Source organism: Nycticebus coucang, chromosome 17 (genome assembly GCF_027406575.1).
Source record: "Nycticebus coucang isolate mNycCou1 chromosome 17, mNycCou1.pri, whole genome shotgun sequence".
NCBI classification, from domain to species: Eukaryota; Metazoa; Chordata; class Mammalia; order Primates; family Lorisidae; genus Nycticebus; species Nycticebus coucang.
Genome location: NC_069796.1, coordinates 62580974 through 62599453, shown reverse-complemented (window position 1 = coordinate 62599453; position 18480 = coordinate 62580974). Strand labels below are relative to the sequence as shown.

General features: G+C 45.4%; 1 protein-coding gene across 2 annotated transcripts in view; it reads left to right on the top strand.

Moving 5' to 3' along the window:
• The first annotated feature begins 2249 nt into the window (after positions 1 to 2249).
• CCNJL (cyclin J like) overlaps positions 2250 to 18480 on the top strand; it is a 121983-nt gene continuing 105752 nt past the window's right edge. The window contains exons 1-2 of one of the 2 annotated variants that reach the window (XM_053566657.1): positions 2250 to 2489; positions 2875 to 2989. In XM_053566657.1, coding sequence (XP_053422632.1) covers positions 2927 to 2989 — 63 coding nt within the window. In that variant the 5' untranslated portion in view covers positions 2250 to 2489; positions 2875 to 2926. The remainder of the gene's footprint in view (positions 2490 to 2874; positions 2990 to 18480) is intronic. The other variant, XM_053566658.1, reaches the window with a different exon arrangement.

Sequence of the window (18480 nt, the reverse complement as noted above, 5' to 3'; positions counted from 1 at the left end):
ACTTTATCATACAGTGAATTTTTAAGTGTACTGAATGCGACTTTTAGTTATTCCACTGATGCTTACTGAATTCATCCATTCTTCTGCCAACACCACACTGTTTTTTTTTTTTTTTTTTTGTAGAGACAGAGTTTCACTTTATTGCCCTCGGTAGAGTGCTGTGGCATCACAGCTCACAGCAACCTCCAACTCCTGGGCTTAAGCGATTCTCCTGCCTCAGCCTCCCGAGTAGCTGGGACTACAGGCGCCCGCCACAACGCCCGGCTATTTTTTTGATTGCAGTTTAGCCGGGGCCGGGTTTGAACCCGCCACCCTCGGCACATGGGGCCGGCGCCCTACTCGCTGAGCCACAGGCGCCGCCCAACACCACACTGTTTTAATGATAGCTTTGTAATATGCTTTAAAATTTGGTAATGCTGGTCTCTCCCTTCCTCCACTTTTTTTTATTTTTTATTTTTATTTATTTATTTTTTTTGTAGAGACAGAGTTTCACTTTATGGCCCTAGGTAGAGTGCCATGGCATCACACAGCTCACAGCAACCTCCAACTCCTGGGCTTAAGCGATTCCCTTGCCTGAGTAGCTGGGACTACAAGCGCCGGCCACAACACCTGGCTATTTTTGTTGTTGTTGTTGCAGTTCGGCCGGGCCGGGTTTGAACCCGCCACCCTCGGTATATGGGGCCGGCACCTTACCAACTGAGCCACAGGCACCACCCCTCCCTTCCTCCACTTTTAAAATATAAATTTCTTAGCTTTTTCTCACAGATGTTCTTCCATTTGAACATAAGAAAAAACTGTTAAGTCCCCCCGACTACCGACAATATTAACATTTTATTAAACAGAGTAATTTGTTTTAAGTTGGTATTCTTTTTTTTTTTTTGTAGAGACAGAGTCTCACTGTACCGCCCTCGGGTAGAGTCCCGTGGCGTCACACGGCTCACAGCAACCTCTAACGCTTGGGCTTACGCGATTCTCCTGCCTCAGCCTCCCGAGCAGCTGGGACTACAGGCGCCCGCCACAACGCCCGGCTATTTTTTGGTTGCAGTTTGGCCGGGGCTGGGTTTGAACCCGCCACCCTCGGCATATGGGGCCAGCGCCCTACTCACTGAGCCACAGGCGCCGCCCATTAAGTTGGTATTCTTAACAACTTTTATTTCTTCATGCCTTCCTTATTACATATTTGTAATATGGAATACTACGAACTTTTGTAATTTCCTCATCAAAAGCCTGCACATTTATTAAGTTTATTCCTAGATGTTTTAATTTTTTTTCTACATTGAAACTGATCTTTAAGGTCCAATTGAAGCTTATCAAAGCTGATTTAAATTTTTTTTTCCAAGTGGGCCTTTACTTGCAGGAAAGCAGTCAGAAACTACAGACTGTTTAGTAGCAGTTATTTACTGAGTGTTCACTGTATACCTGGTAGGGTGGTTAGCCCTTTCTTTACACGCATTATGTCATTTAAAGAAATCTTTAGCAGGCTGATGCAACTTTTATTCCCATTGTACACACTCAGGCTCTGAGAGTTAGAGAAACTTGACAAAAATTATCCAGTTGGTAAACGGATTTCATTTTAAATTTGTGAATCTCCAAAAAAAACGATCACACAAATCAATCAACCAGGTGGACATCCTAAGCTCTGCCATCAGACTGATTCAAAAGAAAGCTTTTCCGAAAGCGATCAGCTGAATTAAAAAGACAATGCTTCCTGCTCCCAGCCCCAAAACCTAGTTTTTCTTCAGTGTAAGGAGAACACCCATACTTTGCATGAGCATAATAAAAGTGACTTTCTGGGCCTCCTTCATAGCTGGGGACTCGTGGATAATCAAGAGTTGCTTTCTTGGGGCTTTCAAGGGCAAGTACTGTTTGGAAATCTACCTCCATCGCAGGACAGGTTAAATAAAAAGGGAGTGAGAGAAACAGGTGGAACCGACGTAATGTGGACTAGAGCAGTGCACAGCAGGCAGAACTTTCTGGGGGCATCCCGGCTGCGCGTTTCACGTGTTTTGCGCGCAGGTAGCGCCGCGCTCCCTTTGCTCGCCGCGGTCCCTTTGCTCCCGGCGCAAGCCGGCGGGGTGCCTAAAAGGCCACGGTGAGTCTCCGCTAAGGTGAGAGGAAGCCTTCCGCCAAGGCAAGGGAGAAGGGTGGGCAGGAAGCCGAGTCAGCACAGGCAAGAAAGACTCCAATTCCCAGCCCCCCGCCCCGCGGGGCGCAGGGAGGCGGCGGCGCATGCGCGAGGCCCGGCCCCCAAATCCCCCAGAGAGGGAGGGAGGTCCCAGGCGCCCGGGAGGCTGCTAACCGCCGCGGGACCGAGCGCACGCAGGGGCGCGGCGGCGGCGGCGGGGGAAAGCCGGGCTGCTGAGGCTCCCGTCTGGAGTGCGCAGCACTCCGGGCCAGGGTCCAGCCTCGGGCGGGCACCCGAGGACGTAGCTGGCTCAGGCCTGGGAGGGGCCCGGCGCCTGCAGCCCCCCATGCCCTGAGAAGGATGCGTGAGTTTCGCCCTGGCTTGAGGGCAGGATGTGCAAGCAGGACAAAGGCTAGGCGGCGGGGGAGGAGTTGAGGACGGCGATTTGGTGGCCGCGGCCAGAGTCCCAGCCTCGGGCGAGCTAGCGGAGTCGGCAACTTTCTCTGCAACTTTTGCAAAAGGGAAGATAAAAATTCTTCAGGTTGTTGCACAGCTCCGGATCGCCCCGTGTCCAGCGAGCAAAGGGGAGGGGGCACCGCAAAGGGGACGGAGGCGACCGCCGGCTCCGCTGAGCGGCGCAAGAAGGCGCTCTCATCCGGGCCCCGAACCAGGGGCGAGCGAGGATAGGGATACTGGGGTTTGGAGCTGGAGGTGCGCTCCGGTCGTTGAAGTTGTCTGTGTCCACGCAGGGTGCTCCCTGAGACTGCGGTAGCCTCGGATCTCCGCCCTGCATACGCGACGATGGATGAGCCGTGGTGGGAAGGGCGCGTCGCCTCGGACGTCCACTGCACCCTGCGCGAGAAGGTCAGTCCCAGCTCGCCCTTGTCACTTGTAGGACTGAGGAAAGACTCTGCCTCTGGAGTTCGTGTTCACAGGTTGCCCCGCGTAGGAACTCAGAACTCTTAGGTGCCTTTCTTTCCTCCTGCCCTTTACCTTCTTGCAGAGTGTCTGAGTTGGGGTTGGTGGTGGGGACAGGAGATTAGAGAGATTGAAGTTGTTTTTCTGATTAGGACCTCAGAGCTCCTGGCCAACTAAATGGAGATCGTTGCTATACCCCTAAGGCGGTATTTCCCATAGTATTGCCACGGAGACTTTTTTGAATGGTACATGATGGACTTTTAAAAATATTTGTGTATTCATTTTATTTCATTTTTTTGTATATTCATTTTAATGTGCAACTTAAAAATATGCATATATATCATCTAGCAAGTTCTGCATTAAATGATATGATTTTCCATTTATTGTAATAATGATGTAGCAGTTTCTTGTAAATACATTTATTCAAATAAAAGTACTGACTCAACATAAAGAAATACTAGATAAACGGTAGTACAGGGAGTTCAGAGTTATGGCCAAATATGTATTTATATCTAGGATGGCACTGAATGGTTGAAGTTGAAGAAACACCAGTCTAATTTAAAGAGGCTACAAAACTGGGAGGCTGAGGGAAGGAAACACAAACTCCCCTGCCAGTTTGCCTCTTGGGGCAGAAGGTGGATGGGGGCAGCTGAAACATGATCAGCTCCCCTTGGGAGCTGATGGGCCTCAGGGAGAGAAGTGCTGATGGGCCTTGGGATGTGGAACAGTCCAAGTGTGCTGCAGGCCTTGGCCTGTGTGCCCTCCATCCTGCCCTTGGGCTGAAACCCAGAAGGGTGGTTTGGGGAATAGGTGGGAAGTAGGGCGGGGATTGATTTCCTGGAGGTGCCATAGCAAAGTACCACAAACTGGAGGACTTAAAGCCACAGAAATTTATTCTCTCACAGCTCTGAAAGCCAAAAGTTCAAGATCAAGGTGTCAGCAGGGCCATGCTCTCTCCCAAGGCTCTAGAGGAGAACGTTTGTTTCTTTCTTCTTAAATTTTGGTGGCTGTTGGCAATCCTTGACATTCCTTGGCTTGTAGCTGCATCATTACAATCTTTGCCTTTGTTTTGTTTTTTTTGACACAGAGTCTATGTCGCCCTGGGTAGAGTGCAGTGGGGTCACAGCTCACAGCAACCTCCAACTCCTGGGTTTAGGCGATTCTCTTGCCTCAGCCTCCCTAGTAGGTGGGACTACAGGTGCCCATCACAAAGTCTGGCTATTTTTTTTGTTGCAGTTTGCCCAGGGCCGGGCTCAAACCCACCACCCTTGGTATATGCGGCCGGTGCCCTACCCACTGAGCCACAGGCACTGCCCAATCTTTGCCTTTGTTATCATGTGGTTCTCTATGTCTTTGTCTGTGTTTCTGTATGCTTATAAGGACATCAGTCATTGGAACAGGATTCACCCTAATCCAATATGATTTTATCATAATTTAATTATATTTGAAAAAGACCCTATTTCCAAGTAAGATCACATTCTTAAGTTCCAGGTAGATATGGATCTTGGGGAACACTATTCAACCCAGTACAGGGAGAGAGGTCTTAGTAGTGGGGTATCTGGTCTCTATATAGACAGGTTCCATAGTCGAGGTGTTTATACTGAGTGTCTTTGAAAGCTCTGCTTAAATAATCACCAGCTACCTACTCAGGGTTTTTTCCTCATTAGGGACTGGCTGTCTTCTAATCAAATTAATGCTTTTTCCTCTCATTTCTTATATTTGCTAATCTATATCTTGGGTTGCTTGACAAAGCTGTAGCTTTCCTCTATTCTCTTGGTCTCCTTCTTAAAGTGGTCAAAGTGCAGCACATCAAGGTCTTGGTGGTTCAGTTAAAAGACGGAACAGGCTAGGTATGGTGGCTCACTCCTATAATCCTAGCATGTGGAATGCTTGAGCTCAGAAGTTAGAAACCAGCCTGAGCAAGAGTGAGACCCTGTCTCTACTAAAAATAGAAGTAGTTGGGCATAGTGGGGTACACCTGTAGTCACAGCTATTTGGGTGGTTGAGACAAGAGGATTCCTGAGCCCAGGAGTTTGAGGTTGCTGTGAGCTATGACAACATAGCACTCTAGTCTAGGGCAATAGTGTAAAACTCTGTTTCAATTACAAAAAAAACACAAAAACAGTGGGTGGGCAGTGTCTGTGGCTTAACAGAGTTGGGTGCCGGCCACATATGCAGAAGGTGGCAAGTTCAAACCCAGCCCTGGCCAAAACTGCAAAAAAAAAAAAAAAAAGCATGCCACATAAATGTTACCATGGCAAAACTGGAAGAGTCTACTATGTTACCCAGCATGCTGTTGGCATTGTAAACAAACAAGTTAAGGGCAAGATTCTTGCAAAGAGGATTAATGTTCGTATTGAGCATATTAAGCACTCTGAGAGCCCAGATAGCTTCCTGAAACGCATGAAGGAAAATGATTAGAAAAAGAAGGAAGCCGAAGAAAAGGTACTTGGGTTCAATGGAAGAGCCATTACTTGGGTTCAATTGAAGAGCCATTCTGCTTCACCCAAAGAAGTACTTTGTGAGAACCAATGGAAAGAAGCCTGAGCTCCTGGAACCTGTTCCCTATGAATTCATGGCATAATAGGTGTACAGCATAGCACACAGGATAACCAATAGACCCCATGTAACAGTGGTATAAGGCGCTAGAACCTATTCCCCATGAATTCATGGCTTCATGTAACACTTTGTCACATTCAATGGCAAGGTATCTGCCTCCCGGAGCTACTGGAAGTTTTTCCTCATGAAAAACTGGTATAGTAGTAAAAATAATAGCCTACTGCTACTGTAAAATGTTTTTCATCATTCACTAAAAGTGTGGTATTTTTTTCCCTAAAGAAGTATTAAAGTGAGGTGGCACCTGTGGCTCAGTGAGTAGGGCGCCGGCCATATATACCGAGGGTGGCAGGTTCAAACCTGGCCAAACTGCAACAAAAAATAGCCAGGCATGGCTTGGCGCCTGTGGCTCCAGCAGCTATGGTGCCAGCCACATACACCCAAGCTGGCAGGTTCGAATTCAGCCCGGCCCGCCAAACAACAATGATGGCTGCAACCAAAAAATAGCTGGGCGTTGTGGCAGACTCCTGTAGTCCCAGCTACTTGGGAGGTGTAGGCAGGAGAATCCCTTGAGCCCAGGAGCTGGAGGTTGCTGCCATGGCACTCTACCCAGGGCGACAGTTTGAGGCTTTGTCTCAAAAATAATAAAAAATAAAAAACAAATAAATAAATAAAATAAAAAAATAGCTGGGCATTGTGACAGGTGCCTGTAGTCCCAGCTACTTGTGAGGCTGAGGCAAGAGAATCGCCTAAGCCCAAGAGTTGGAGGTTGCTGTGAGCTGTGGCACCATGGCACTCCACCTAGGGCAACAAAGTGAGACTCCATTAAAAAAAAAAAAAGGTATTAAAGCAAATTTTATTTTTTATTTATTTTGAGACAGAGTTTCACTATGTTGCCCTAGGTAGAGTGCTGTGGCATCACAGCTCACAGCAGCCTCAAACTCTTGAGCTTAAGTTATTCTCTTGCCTCAGCCTCCCAAGTAGCTGGAACTATAGGTACCCACCACAAGGCCTGGCTATTTTGTTTTGTTACTGTTGTTCTTGTTGTTGTAGTTGTTATTGTTGTTTGGCAGGCCCTGGCTGGGTTGGAACCCACCAGCCCTAGTGTATGTGGCTGGCGCCCAGCCAAGCAAATTTTAATAGTGTCCTAAATAAAAACCCAGACAGAAGGCATTGAATAAAGAACACAATGCTAAACAAAGAATTTGTCAGTAAAGTGAAAAAAAAAAATTAAAAACAAAAAGGATTGGCGTGGTGGCTCACACCTGTAATTCAAGCACTCTGGGAGGCTTAGGCTAGTGGATTGCTTAAGCTCAGGAGTTTGAGACCAACTTGAGCAAGATCAAGACCTCATCTCTACTAAAAATAGAAAAACTAGCTTGTAATCACAGCTTCTTGGGAGACTGAAGCAGGAAGATCACTTGAGCCCAGGAGTTTGAGGTTTCTGTGAGCTATGAAGCCACAGCACTCTATCCCCAGAGTTACTGAGTGAGATTCTGTCTCAAAAAAAAAATTAAAAACTTAAAAATAAAAAAAAAAAAAAAACAAAGATAGTGATGGGGGGTGCTAGACTGGCCATTATGGTCTTGATCTTTTTCTGAAGTTGGTGACTATGCAGAATTTTAGAAGGCTCCATGGAAATTGGCCTTCCCCGTTTATCATAGACTCGAGTGCTTATTACTTCTGTTCATAGTTTAAGAGAAATAACTTTAACTTGATTAGCCCCTTTCCAGAGAGAAGGATGTATGAGAGCAATAAACTCTACTAGTTACATGAAAGTCCCCAACCTTGTATATATAAGTGAGAGGGCCCTAAACTTTCCTCCAGCCACTCAAAGATGCAAGAAAGGCATTCTTGGGCGGCTGTGGTTCAGTGAGTAGGATGCTGGCCCCATATACCCAGAATTGCGGGTTCAAACCCGGCCCCGGCCAAACTGCAACAAAAAAATGCTGGATGTTGTGGCCGGCGCCTGTAGTCCCAGCTACTCAGGAGGCTGAGGCAAGAGAATCGCCTAAGCACAAGAGCTGGAGGTTACTGTGAGCTGTGATGCTACGGCACACTACAGAGAGCGACAAAGTGAGACTCTGTCTCTGAAAAAAAAAGGCATTCTTCGTGAACCACACTTTACCCATGCCATAGTGCCATATTAGTTTACTGTTGGGCTGCCCACCTCCAAGGGAAGTCGAGTTGGTACCAGTTTTACAGGTTGAAGTAGAAAACTCACTCAGGGATTGGTACACAGGGTCACATGACTTCACGCTGGTCTTATGAGAGCAGTTCCCAAGGTCCTTTGGTAGTGTCCCACCTCCTCAAAATACTGCTCATCATTTTTTTCCTGTGTTTCTTTACCCTCTTCAAAGAAGATATTTCTTAAGAAAAATTTGGCTCATGGAAAGTTTGCTGAGAAGAGTGAAGACTGGGGAAACCTAGCATCCATGCTGGCCTTTTGTCTTTCACAGACAGGGTAATTTTTTACCAAACATCTACTCTGACAATGCATTTCTAAAACCAGTATGGAACAATTTTACAAGTGCCTGGCACACAGTAGACTCTCACTCTTTGTTGAATGTTGCTGGAGGAATACAAAGTATGTTTCCATGTATGCTGTGTAGTTATCATAGAGCTACAAGCAGTTACTCTCATGTGACTGATGCAGGAGGCAAAGCTGAGATTCTGGAGACAGTGGGAGCCCCGCTTTGTCAGATGTGAGACTCCAATCTAGCATCATACTATAGAATGTAAAAATTGTGATGACATTATCTTGCTATCTTATACAAACCTGGACTGAGCTACTTATTTAAATTTTGTAAACCTCTATGCCTGGCTCCTATTGTCTATCCTTCCCACACTAGCCAGAGTTTAGACTGTGTCATTTCTCTGCTTGAAGACCTCCAGTATCATCTCACTGCACTTATGATAGAATTCCCAGTCCTTACCACTACCTGCAATACCCAGCATGGTCTGGGTGGCCTGCTCTCCAACCTTGTCTCCTGCCTTCATTGTTCTTTTTTTTTTTTTTTGAGATAGTTTCACTTTGTCTCCGTGGTATCATTAGCTCACAGCAACCTCAAATGATTCTCTTGCCTCAGCCTCCTGAGTAGCTGGGACTACAGGCATCCGTCACCATGCCCAGCTATTTTTTTTAGAGACAGGGTCTCACTCTGGCTCATGTTAGTCTCAAACCCATGAGCTCAGGCAGTCCACCTATCTCAGCTTTCCAGAGTGCTAGAATTATAGGTATGAGCCAGGGCCTTCATTATTCTTGAGCCACACTGACTTTCTTTCTCTTCCTAGAACAAGTCAAGTCTATTTGTGTCCCAGGGCCTTTGCACTGGCTGTTACCTCTGTTTGGATTCTACATTTCTGAGTTGGTCGCGTGGTTCCCTCCCCCGATGTGTTACTGCTCCTCCACATGACTCTATCAAATTATACTGTTTTGTTTTCTTTATAGCATTCACCAGTATCAGAAGTTATTTTCTGTTTATTTACTATCTCTTCACCCCCCAATACATGCCCCACAAGGATAGGCCTGCATTTGTCTTATTCCCAGTGTTGGGGCCTCATTGCCTGGAACACAGCCTCCTGGTATGTATGGAATGACAAGGAGAAGGATTAGGTCAGCTTTTCCTTTTTGCCTCTGCAAAATGGGAGAAAAGTTAGGATTAGTTGTGAGAACCTGAGAATGGTTTGAGTCATGGGCTAGGTAGATGGGAAGTGTTGCGTCTCTTTCAACTTGCGGTTGGTGCAGGGACACCAACAGCTCCCTTCGTATAGTGTCCACCCTCCAAGGGGGCAACAGATCTGAGGAAATCCTTGTAAGAGAGGCATTGTTATCCCATTGGACTATTGCACCTGTGATGGTATTGAAGTCAGGAAAGGCAGCAATTTGCCAAAATTCATGTATCTGCTGAGGACTGGGATGTAGGAGTGGGACCCCATTCGCAGGACCTTCTAACCAGCCGGGACGAGGCAAGCTAGCCGGCGAATGCAGAAGTGGAACCCTCCTCCCTCCCAGATCACTCTGGAGAGTTCTCTCCCACTTCTTTTTCTCCAGACCACCTTAATTCTGTGCTCAGCCCTTAAATTAGTCTTTTGATCATAGTTCCTGGTCCTGTTGTTTCTGTGGAAGCCCATCTAGAACCCCCTCCCTCTGACCTCTCTTGGGTGTTAGGGCACCACCCAGCCCAGGGGAACTGGGTTTCTCACCTGCTACCTATGTGCCCCTTGACCCCCACTTCTCTGCACCTCCTCCCCCTGAGAGAGGAGCAGACTATCATCAGGCCGGTGTCAACAGTGAGGAGGTTGTTAGGAATGTTTTTCTGGTAACCACATGTATACCACCATGAGCATACTGATTATAACTCAGAGCCATCTTTTTTCCCTCAAAGGATGCATCCAGCTAATGAGGTCTTGAATCCCTTTTGGCAAGTTCTCTGTGCACATGGTGGAATTAGAGCCCAGAACAGCACTCAGCTTGAAGTCCACTTTCTTCATCCTGCAAGCTTCTCTACTGTGTAGTGGGTCCTGCCCCAACCTCATTTTTACTTCTCTCAGTCTTTGTCACCTGTGTAGTGACTTGTCTTACCCACTAGACTTTGAGCTCCTTTCAGGCATGAGATGTGCAGGTCTGGTGCAGAGAGAGACCTTAGGGTATCCACTGCCTCACTTGATGCAGGCACAGGCCCTGGGAGTGCACAGAAGCATGAGACTGGACCTGGATGTACTCTTCTGGGAATCACTGAATGGTTGTGCTAGTACGCGTTCCAGGAGTCCTACATTGGGTGTTTGGCATCTGGTAGGAGACGCTGCCTGGCCTGGCTGGGACAGTCCATGCGTGAGTGGCCTCAGTGTGGGCTGTGGTGCCAGGCACGGGACCTGGTGGAGGATGCCTTAGCCTTCCACAGACTTGCATGTTCTCCTCTCAGATAACACTAGGCAGGAAGTTAAAGGAATTACCCACAAGTGCAAATTTACTGGCCTAGACCAAAGTACAGCTTAAGGATTTTAGGAAAATAACTACAGATTGAGCCCAGATAATAGAAATCTAGATAATCCCTCTCAGACTTCTATCAGGAAGTTCTTTTTTTTCTTCCTGAATTTTATGAGCAACAAAATAGAACATGCTGTTGTCTCCTTTTGATGTATGCTCATTTTACACATAATCTTCACCCTCCAATTAGGAGGAAGTAGTTACATTAGTAAGCAAAGAAAATGTTTAAGGACTCAACACCACTATGATTTAGGCTTCTTTTGTATATGGAATACTTTCTGAATATAGGGAGTCTTAAAGTACTTGGGGTTAAAAGAAATTTCTCCTTTTCTGCATAAGCCTGCTTGACATATCATAGCTTTATCTTCCTAGGCTGGGGGTGGGGTGGGGTGACTACGGGCCAGAGGCTGCCTCCTCCTCCATAGTATTCACCTAGGATTGGAGTCATGTGATTCCTTTGGGGGCTTCTCAACATGCCCCACCTTTGAGATCTGCAGAGCGACCTGCCATCTAATGGGTTTTTCCTGCTTCCTAAAGCTGACTTCATTATGTCCTCAGAGGATTTTGACTGTGTGAGGCCATGCTTCTTGAACCAGTAGGCTGATGGACATTTTCACTGATTCGTGACTGAATTTATACAAAGATTTTCCAAAATACCAATAATAAAAATTTTGTTTAGTGATGATAATGTTAGCAGCTACTGTTACTGAGCAGTCACTGGATTTCAGGCAGTGTGCCAGCATGTTCCCATGTATGTATGACAGCTTTTGCTCCTTCCTTTGGCCCTGGGGCTGAGATTAAATCCATTTTACAGATGGGAACCTGCAAGACTCAGAGGGGTTAAGTATCTTCAGATGAAACTCTTGGGCTGGAGCAATCCTCTTGCCTCAGCCTCCCGGGTAGCTGGGATTACAGGCATATGCCACTATACCTAGCTAGGTTTTCTATTTTTTTCCTTTTTCTTTTTTTTTGAGACAGAGTCTCACTGTGTCACTCTTGGTAGAATGCCGTGGCATCATAGCTCACAGCAACCTCAAATTCTTGGGTTGAAGCAGTTCTCCTGCCTCAGCTTCCCGAGTAGCTGGGACTATAGGTGCCCACCACAATGCCCAGCTATTTTTAGAGAAGAGATCTCATTCTGGCTCAGGCTGGTCTTGAACTTGGGAGCTCAGGCAATCCACCCGCCTCAGCCTCCCAGAGTGCTAGGATTATAGGTATGAGCTACCATGCCTGGCCTAGTTTTTCTATTTTTAGTAGAGATGGAGTCTCGCTCTTCCTTAGGCTGGGAAAAACATTTATTTTAACAACAAAAAATGGAAGTACAAAGCATGGAAAAAATCGAACCTCTGTCATCCAGAACATAGACTCTTGTGTTTTAGTTTGTTTTACGGTAGTCTCCACAAGGGATAAGCTCTCTCTAGACCACCCCAGGCTAGCTACCCCCTGTGAGCTCAGACCTTGTTCTGTGCTGAATGCTGGGCCAGAGCCACTGGTGTTTGGTCGGGTGGGTGGCCGTGTCTGGGCCTCTCTGGTGTGTGCTACTTCTTACATCGAAGCGATTTGGCCTCTGCCATTTTCTACCCTTCTCTTGTCAGGAAAAAGGATACCTAGGGCTTTACTCTTTCCTGAATTCTGACAGCTTGATGGTGATAAAATCTCATTCTAGCTCCCTCCTTGGCCCCTGGGTTAAAACTGCATCATTTTCTAGCGACCTCTGATGCTGGCACATCCTTGCATTTCTTCCAACATTGGTATTTTGTTCTTTACTTCTTCCAGTAAATTCTTCAGATTTCTCCACTTCAAGGCTGAATATCTGTCTCCTTACAGAAAGTGGTGACCAAGGTCTGTGCCCAAAAATGGGTTCCCTGATTTGGCTGGGTCATCCTCCACTTGGTGCTTCCATTCATTCCTCTCTTGCTCTTTTGGCTTTCTGCATCTCTTGGGGGTAGTTCTCCCCAAATCCCAAGACACATCCAGCTCTACCAATAAGAAAGTATGGAATGCACCTGTCCAACACAGATCCAGGAAGGTCTAATTCACACCTTCAAACCCAAATGCTGGTTTTAACAAGCTCTTCCCTACTCTAATGGCAGGGCTGGCTCATAGTTATGGTCCTCAAGTGAGAGCCTATGAGGTCTGCCTTCATGGCCCCTTGCTGGAGGTGAGAGTGTGTACAGAGGCTCACAATCCAACTTGCAGAGGTGATTCAGGTTATCCTAGAATACTCCTGACTCTAGAGGGGTGATTTCCAGCCGGTGTGCCACTATGCCACAAGAGGATCTTAGGTGTGCTGTGAAAATTTGTAAAGATTATCAATTAAATTATTTTCAAAATAAGTTCAAAGCACACTGGCTGGGTGCAGGGTTCACGCCTGTAATCCTAGCATTTTGGGAGACTGAGGCAGGTGGATTGCCTGAGGTCAGAAGTTTAAGATCAGCCTGAGCAAGAGCCAGACCTCATCTCTACTAAAAATAGAAAAACTGGTCAGGAATCATGGTGGGAGCTTGTAGTCACAGTACTTGGAAGGGTGAGGCAAGAGGATCACTTGCTTCCGAGAGTTTTAGGTTGCTGTCAGCTATGACCCTCTACCCAGGGTGATAGAGCAAAACTCTATCTCAAAAAAAAAAGGGCTGGGCATGGTGGCTCATGCCTGTAATTCTAGCACTCTGGGAGGCCGAAGTGGGTGGATTGCCTGAGTTCACAGGTTCCAGAACAACCAGAGCAAGAGTGAGACCCCGTCTATTAAAAATAGCCAGGCATTGTGCTGGGTGCCTGTAGTCCCACCTATTTGGGAGGCTGAGGCAAGAGAATCACTTGAGCCAAAGAGTTTCAGGTTGCTGTGATCTCTGACTCCATGGCATTCTACTGAGGGTGATGACTCCATGGCTTGCTTTTGTTGTTGTTGTTGTTTTGTTTTTGCAGTTTTTGGCTGGGGCTGGATTTGAACCCGCCACCTCCGGCATATGGGGCCTGTGCCCTACTCCTTTGAGCCACAGGGGCTGCCCGACTCCAAGGCTCTCTACTGAGGGTGACCAAAGTGAGACTCTATCTCAAAAAAAGAAAGAAAGAGGGCAGTGCCTGTGGCTCAAAGGAGTAGGGCGCCAGCCCCATATGCTGGAGGTGACAGGTTCAAACCCAGCCCCGGCCAAAAAAAATTAAAAAAAAAAAAAAGAAAGAAAGTAATTCAAAGCACAGAAAGTATAGTCTTTTTTTTTTTTACTCATTTTTTTTTTTTTTTTGATAAACATAATTTAAGTGTGCCGTGGAAGTTTAACTATGGGTTCAAGTGTGCCATGAGATAAAAAAATGGAAAAACGCTGCTCTTGAGCCTCACCTATACTCTTTAGGAAGCTAGTGACAAAACTGGATTAGAATGTGGCATTGTGACTTGAGTCTTTCATGTCTTAAGATACCAAAGTGCGCAGTGTGTGCACAATACCCAGTCAGGACTTGGTCTCACTGCACCTTATCTGTGGAAGAAGCAAATTATCTTTGCGGGCCTCCTTTCATCTGTAAAACCAGGACAGTGATCTCTGCCTCACCTGCCTTCCGGGTGTCCAGGAGAAAATGGGTGTGGGCGCACTCCCTCAGCCGCGTGGGCCTCCACATGGTGGGATGGGTGGGGGACTTGGCTGGTCTCCCTGGTTCGCTGAGGATATGCGGGCTCTCTAAGTGAAGGGAGGACATTTAAGGCTTTGAGCTGGCCATGTGCCCTTGCTCTTGTTTTGTTCTTTGTCTCCCTAAAACACACAGCCCCTTGAGTAAAGGGAGTGCAGCCAACAATTCTCTAATGTGTCTGAGCACCTGGCAAAAAGGGGTGACACAGCAAGTCTGCTCTTTTCTTTCTTTCTCTCTTTCTTCTTTTCTTTTTTGTTCTCTCTCTCTCTCACACACACACACAAAGTATTTGTTTAAGAAAATGCAGACTTCTGTGTACCCTCAGTGAATCCCCAACAATAAAAAAAATGCAGAAATGAATATGTACAAAAAGAAGAAAGTAAAATTCCTCTCGTAATCCCATCACTTGGAAATGTTCTCTTTTAATATTTTGGTGCAGGTTCTTCTGTTATTTTGTATGTATGTCTTCACAATACATTTTAAATTTGAAATTTTTGAATACATTTGAAATTTTTTTTTAGTAAAAATGGAAAATATCTTTTTTTTTTTTGAGACAGAGTCTCACTATGTCACCTTTGGTAGAGTGCCGTGGTGTCACAGCTCACAGCAACCTAAAACTCTTGGGTTCAATTGATTCTCTTGCTTCAGCCTCCCAAGTAGCTGGGACTATAAGAGCCTGCCACAATGCCCAGCTATTTTTGTTGTTGTTTTTGTTGTTATTGCAGTTGTCATTGTTGCTTAGCAGGCCTAGGCCAGATTCAAACCTGCCAGGCCTGGTGTATGTGGCTGGCACCTTAACCACTGAGCTATGGGTGCCAAGCCAAAAAAATGGAAAATATCTTGTCTCGAAACACTTTATTTTTGATATACAGGTTGTCTGTAAAGTTCATGTGCGATTTACTATGCTAAACTATTTTAAATTGCACACGAATTTTATGGATACCCTGTATATCTTTCCATATTATTCTTCACCCAATTCCTGATTATTGGACACTAGCAAAAAATTAGAAACAATTGTGTTTGTTTAGAAAAGATAACATGGGGCAGTGCCTGTGGCTCAAAGGAGTAGGGCGCCGGCCCCAAATGCCGGAGGTGGCGGGTTCTGGCCCAGCCCTGCCCAAAAACAAAACAAAAACAAAAACAAATAAATAGAAGAGATAACATATGAACATATAACCAAAAAAATCAAGCTATATAAAAAGTTTAGGTGGTGAGAAGTCTCCCTGCCACGCTATCCCTGATTACCTTCCCCAAAATGTATCTGCCCCGACCCCAATTTCTCATGACTCTTTCAAGAATTAATCTGTGCATAAACAAGGATAAATTCTATGTGTTTTGATACAAGTGGTAATATAATTTACATGTTTTCTATATCATTTAGATTTTAATAATCTAGATTATTTTTATTTTATTTTTTTGAGACTAAGTCTTCCTTTGTTGGCTCCAGTAGAGTGCTATGGCCTCATAGCTCACAGCATCCTTAGACTCTTGGGCTCAAGCAGTTCTCTTGCCTCAGCCTCCCGAGTAGCTGGGACTACAGGCACCTGCCACAACGCCTGGCTATTTTTAGATTCGGGGGTCTCACTCTTTCTCGGCCTGATATGGGACTCATGAGCTTAGGCAGTTCACCTGCCTTGGCCTCCCAGAGTGCTGAGATAACACGTGTGAGCCACCGTACTCGGCTAGATTATTTTTATGAAAATAAAAATAAAGCTGGGCGGGGTGGCTCACGCCTGTAATCCCAGCACTGTGAGAGGCTGAGGAGGGAGAATCGCTTGAGCTCAGGAGTTCGTGACTCGCCTGAGCGACAGTGAGACCCCGACTCGTGAAAAAAATGGAAAAACCCAGTCGGGCGCCGCGCTCGTCCCAGCGGCTTCCGGAGGCTGAGGCAGCGGGGTGCCCGCAGCCCGAGTCTGAGGTTGTGGTGAGCTACCGCGCCCACTGCACTCTGCTCGGGGGCATAGGGTGGGACCCTGTCTCAACAAAAAAAAAAAAAAAAAAAAAAAAGTAAAGAAATAAAAAATAAGCAACGAAATAAAATAAAAAAGCCAAAAAAAAAAAAAGAAAAAAAAAATTAAAATTCTATGGAATAGAAGCTCCTTGGGCAGAAGATTTTTTTTTTTGTCTTTTCTGTTCATTGTAATAATGATGGTATACAGTAGATATCCAATAATATTAGTATTGAATTAATGAATATATTTCCTTTTGTTCATTTTATGTTCAAATATATATATTTCATTTATTTATTTATTTATGAGACCCACAGAGTCTGACTCTGTTTCTCTTGGTAGAGTATCATGGTGTCTTACCTCACAGCAACCTCAAACTCTTGGGCTCAAGTGATCCTCTTGCCTCAGCCTCCCTAGTAGCTGGGACTACAGGTGCCCGCCACAATATCAGCTAGGTTTTTTTTCTATTTTCAGTAGAGATAGGGTCTCACTGTTGCTTAGGCTGGTCTTGAACTCCTGAGCTCAAACAGTACATCTGCTTCTGCCTCTCAGAGTGCTAGGATTACAAGCATGAGTCACCCTGCCTGGCTATACATTTTATTTTATAAAAATTTTATCAAGTATATCACAGTTTTGTAACCTTTCTTTTTTGAGACAGAGTCTTACTGTGTTGCTCTTGGTAGAGTGCTATGGCGTCACAGCTCACAGCAACCTTTAACTCCTGGGCTTAAGCGATTCTCTTGCCTCACCCTCTCAAGTAGCTGGGACTATAGACTACCGGCCACAATTCCTGGCAATTTTATTGTTGTAGTTGTGATTGTTGTTTGGTAGGCCCAGGCCGAGTTTGAATCTGCCAGCCTAGGTGTATGTGGCTGACACCCTAAGCACTGAGCTATAGGCACTGAGCCTTTTTTTGTTTGTTTTGCTTTGAGACAGGAGTGTCATTGTTTTGCCCAGGCTAGAGTGTCATGGCATTTAGCCTAGTTGTTCATAGCAACTCCTCACAATCCTAGGTTCAAGCATTCCTCCTGCCTCAATTTCCTCAGTAGCTGGGACCAGGACACTGGCTGATTTTTCTATTTTCCGTAGAGACGGGGTCTTGCTTTTATTCAGGCTGGTGTTGAACTCCTGAGCTCAAGCAATCCTGCCTCAGCCTCCTCCCAGAATGCTAAGATTAGAGACATGAACCATCACACCCGGCCTTGTAACTTTGTCCTTAACTGTGTATGCTAAATAACTATGTCATTAACTAGTCTTCTGTAATCTCTTGCATGTTTTATGGCTGCATCATGATTTGACCAACTCATCTTCTGTAGGATGAGTTGGAACTCATTTAAGGAACTGCTTAGTCATTTCTTTTTTTTTAATAGAGATATGTTCTTTCTCTGTCACCAGGCTGGAGTGAAGTAGTGCAATCATAGCTCATGCATCCTTGAACTCCTGGGCTCAAGTGATCCTCCTCCCTCAGCCTCCCAAAGTGCTAGGATTATAGTGCTGGGATTTCACTTTTGAATTAAAGTATAATTTACCTATAGTATAATATACAAATCTTAATGAATATACAGTTTATAGTTTATAGTGAGTTTTGACAAATGTATACACACTTATGCAACCACCACCATAATCAACATATAGGATATTACCATCAAGCTGGAAAGTTCTCTAGTCACCCCCATCCTGCCCCAACCCCAGGCAATTACTGATTTGCTAGTTTGTCATTATAGATTAGGTTTGTCTTTTCCAGAGTCTCTTATAAATGGAGTTATATGTACATACTCCTTTCTGTCTGCCTTTTTTTACTTAGTGTAATGCCTTTGAGATTTATCCATGTTTTTGTGTCTATCATGAACTTCTTTTTTTGTCACCCTTGATAGAGTACCCTGGCGTCATAGCTCACAGCAACCTCAAACTCTTGGGTTAAACTGATTCTCACACCTCAGCCTCCCAAGTAGCTGGGACTATAAGCGCTTGCCACAATGCCCAGCTATTTTTTTTTTTTTTTAAAGATGAGCTCTTGCTCTGGCTCAGGCTGGTCTCAAATCCATGAGCTCAGGGAATCTACCGCCTCGGCCTCCCAGAGTGCTAGGATTACAGGTGTGAGCCACCACACCTGGCCTAATGCTTTACATTCTTAAAAAAATGTTTCTTAAATCTTTTATTCTATAATGTTCCCCTTCCCTGCTATCCCTGGAAAAATCATTTTTTTATGCCAGTGATTTTCAGAGAAACCAATTCATTTATACTGATAAATGTCCCATGTTCTGGATTTGACCTCTTCCTTCCTCATGTTATTATTTGAGTTCACTGTTTTTTGTTTTTTGTTT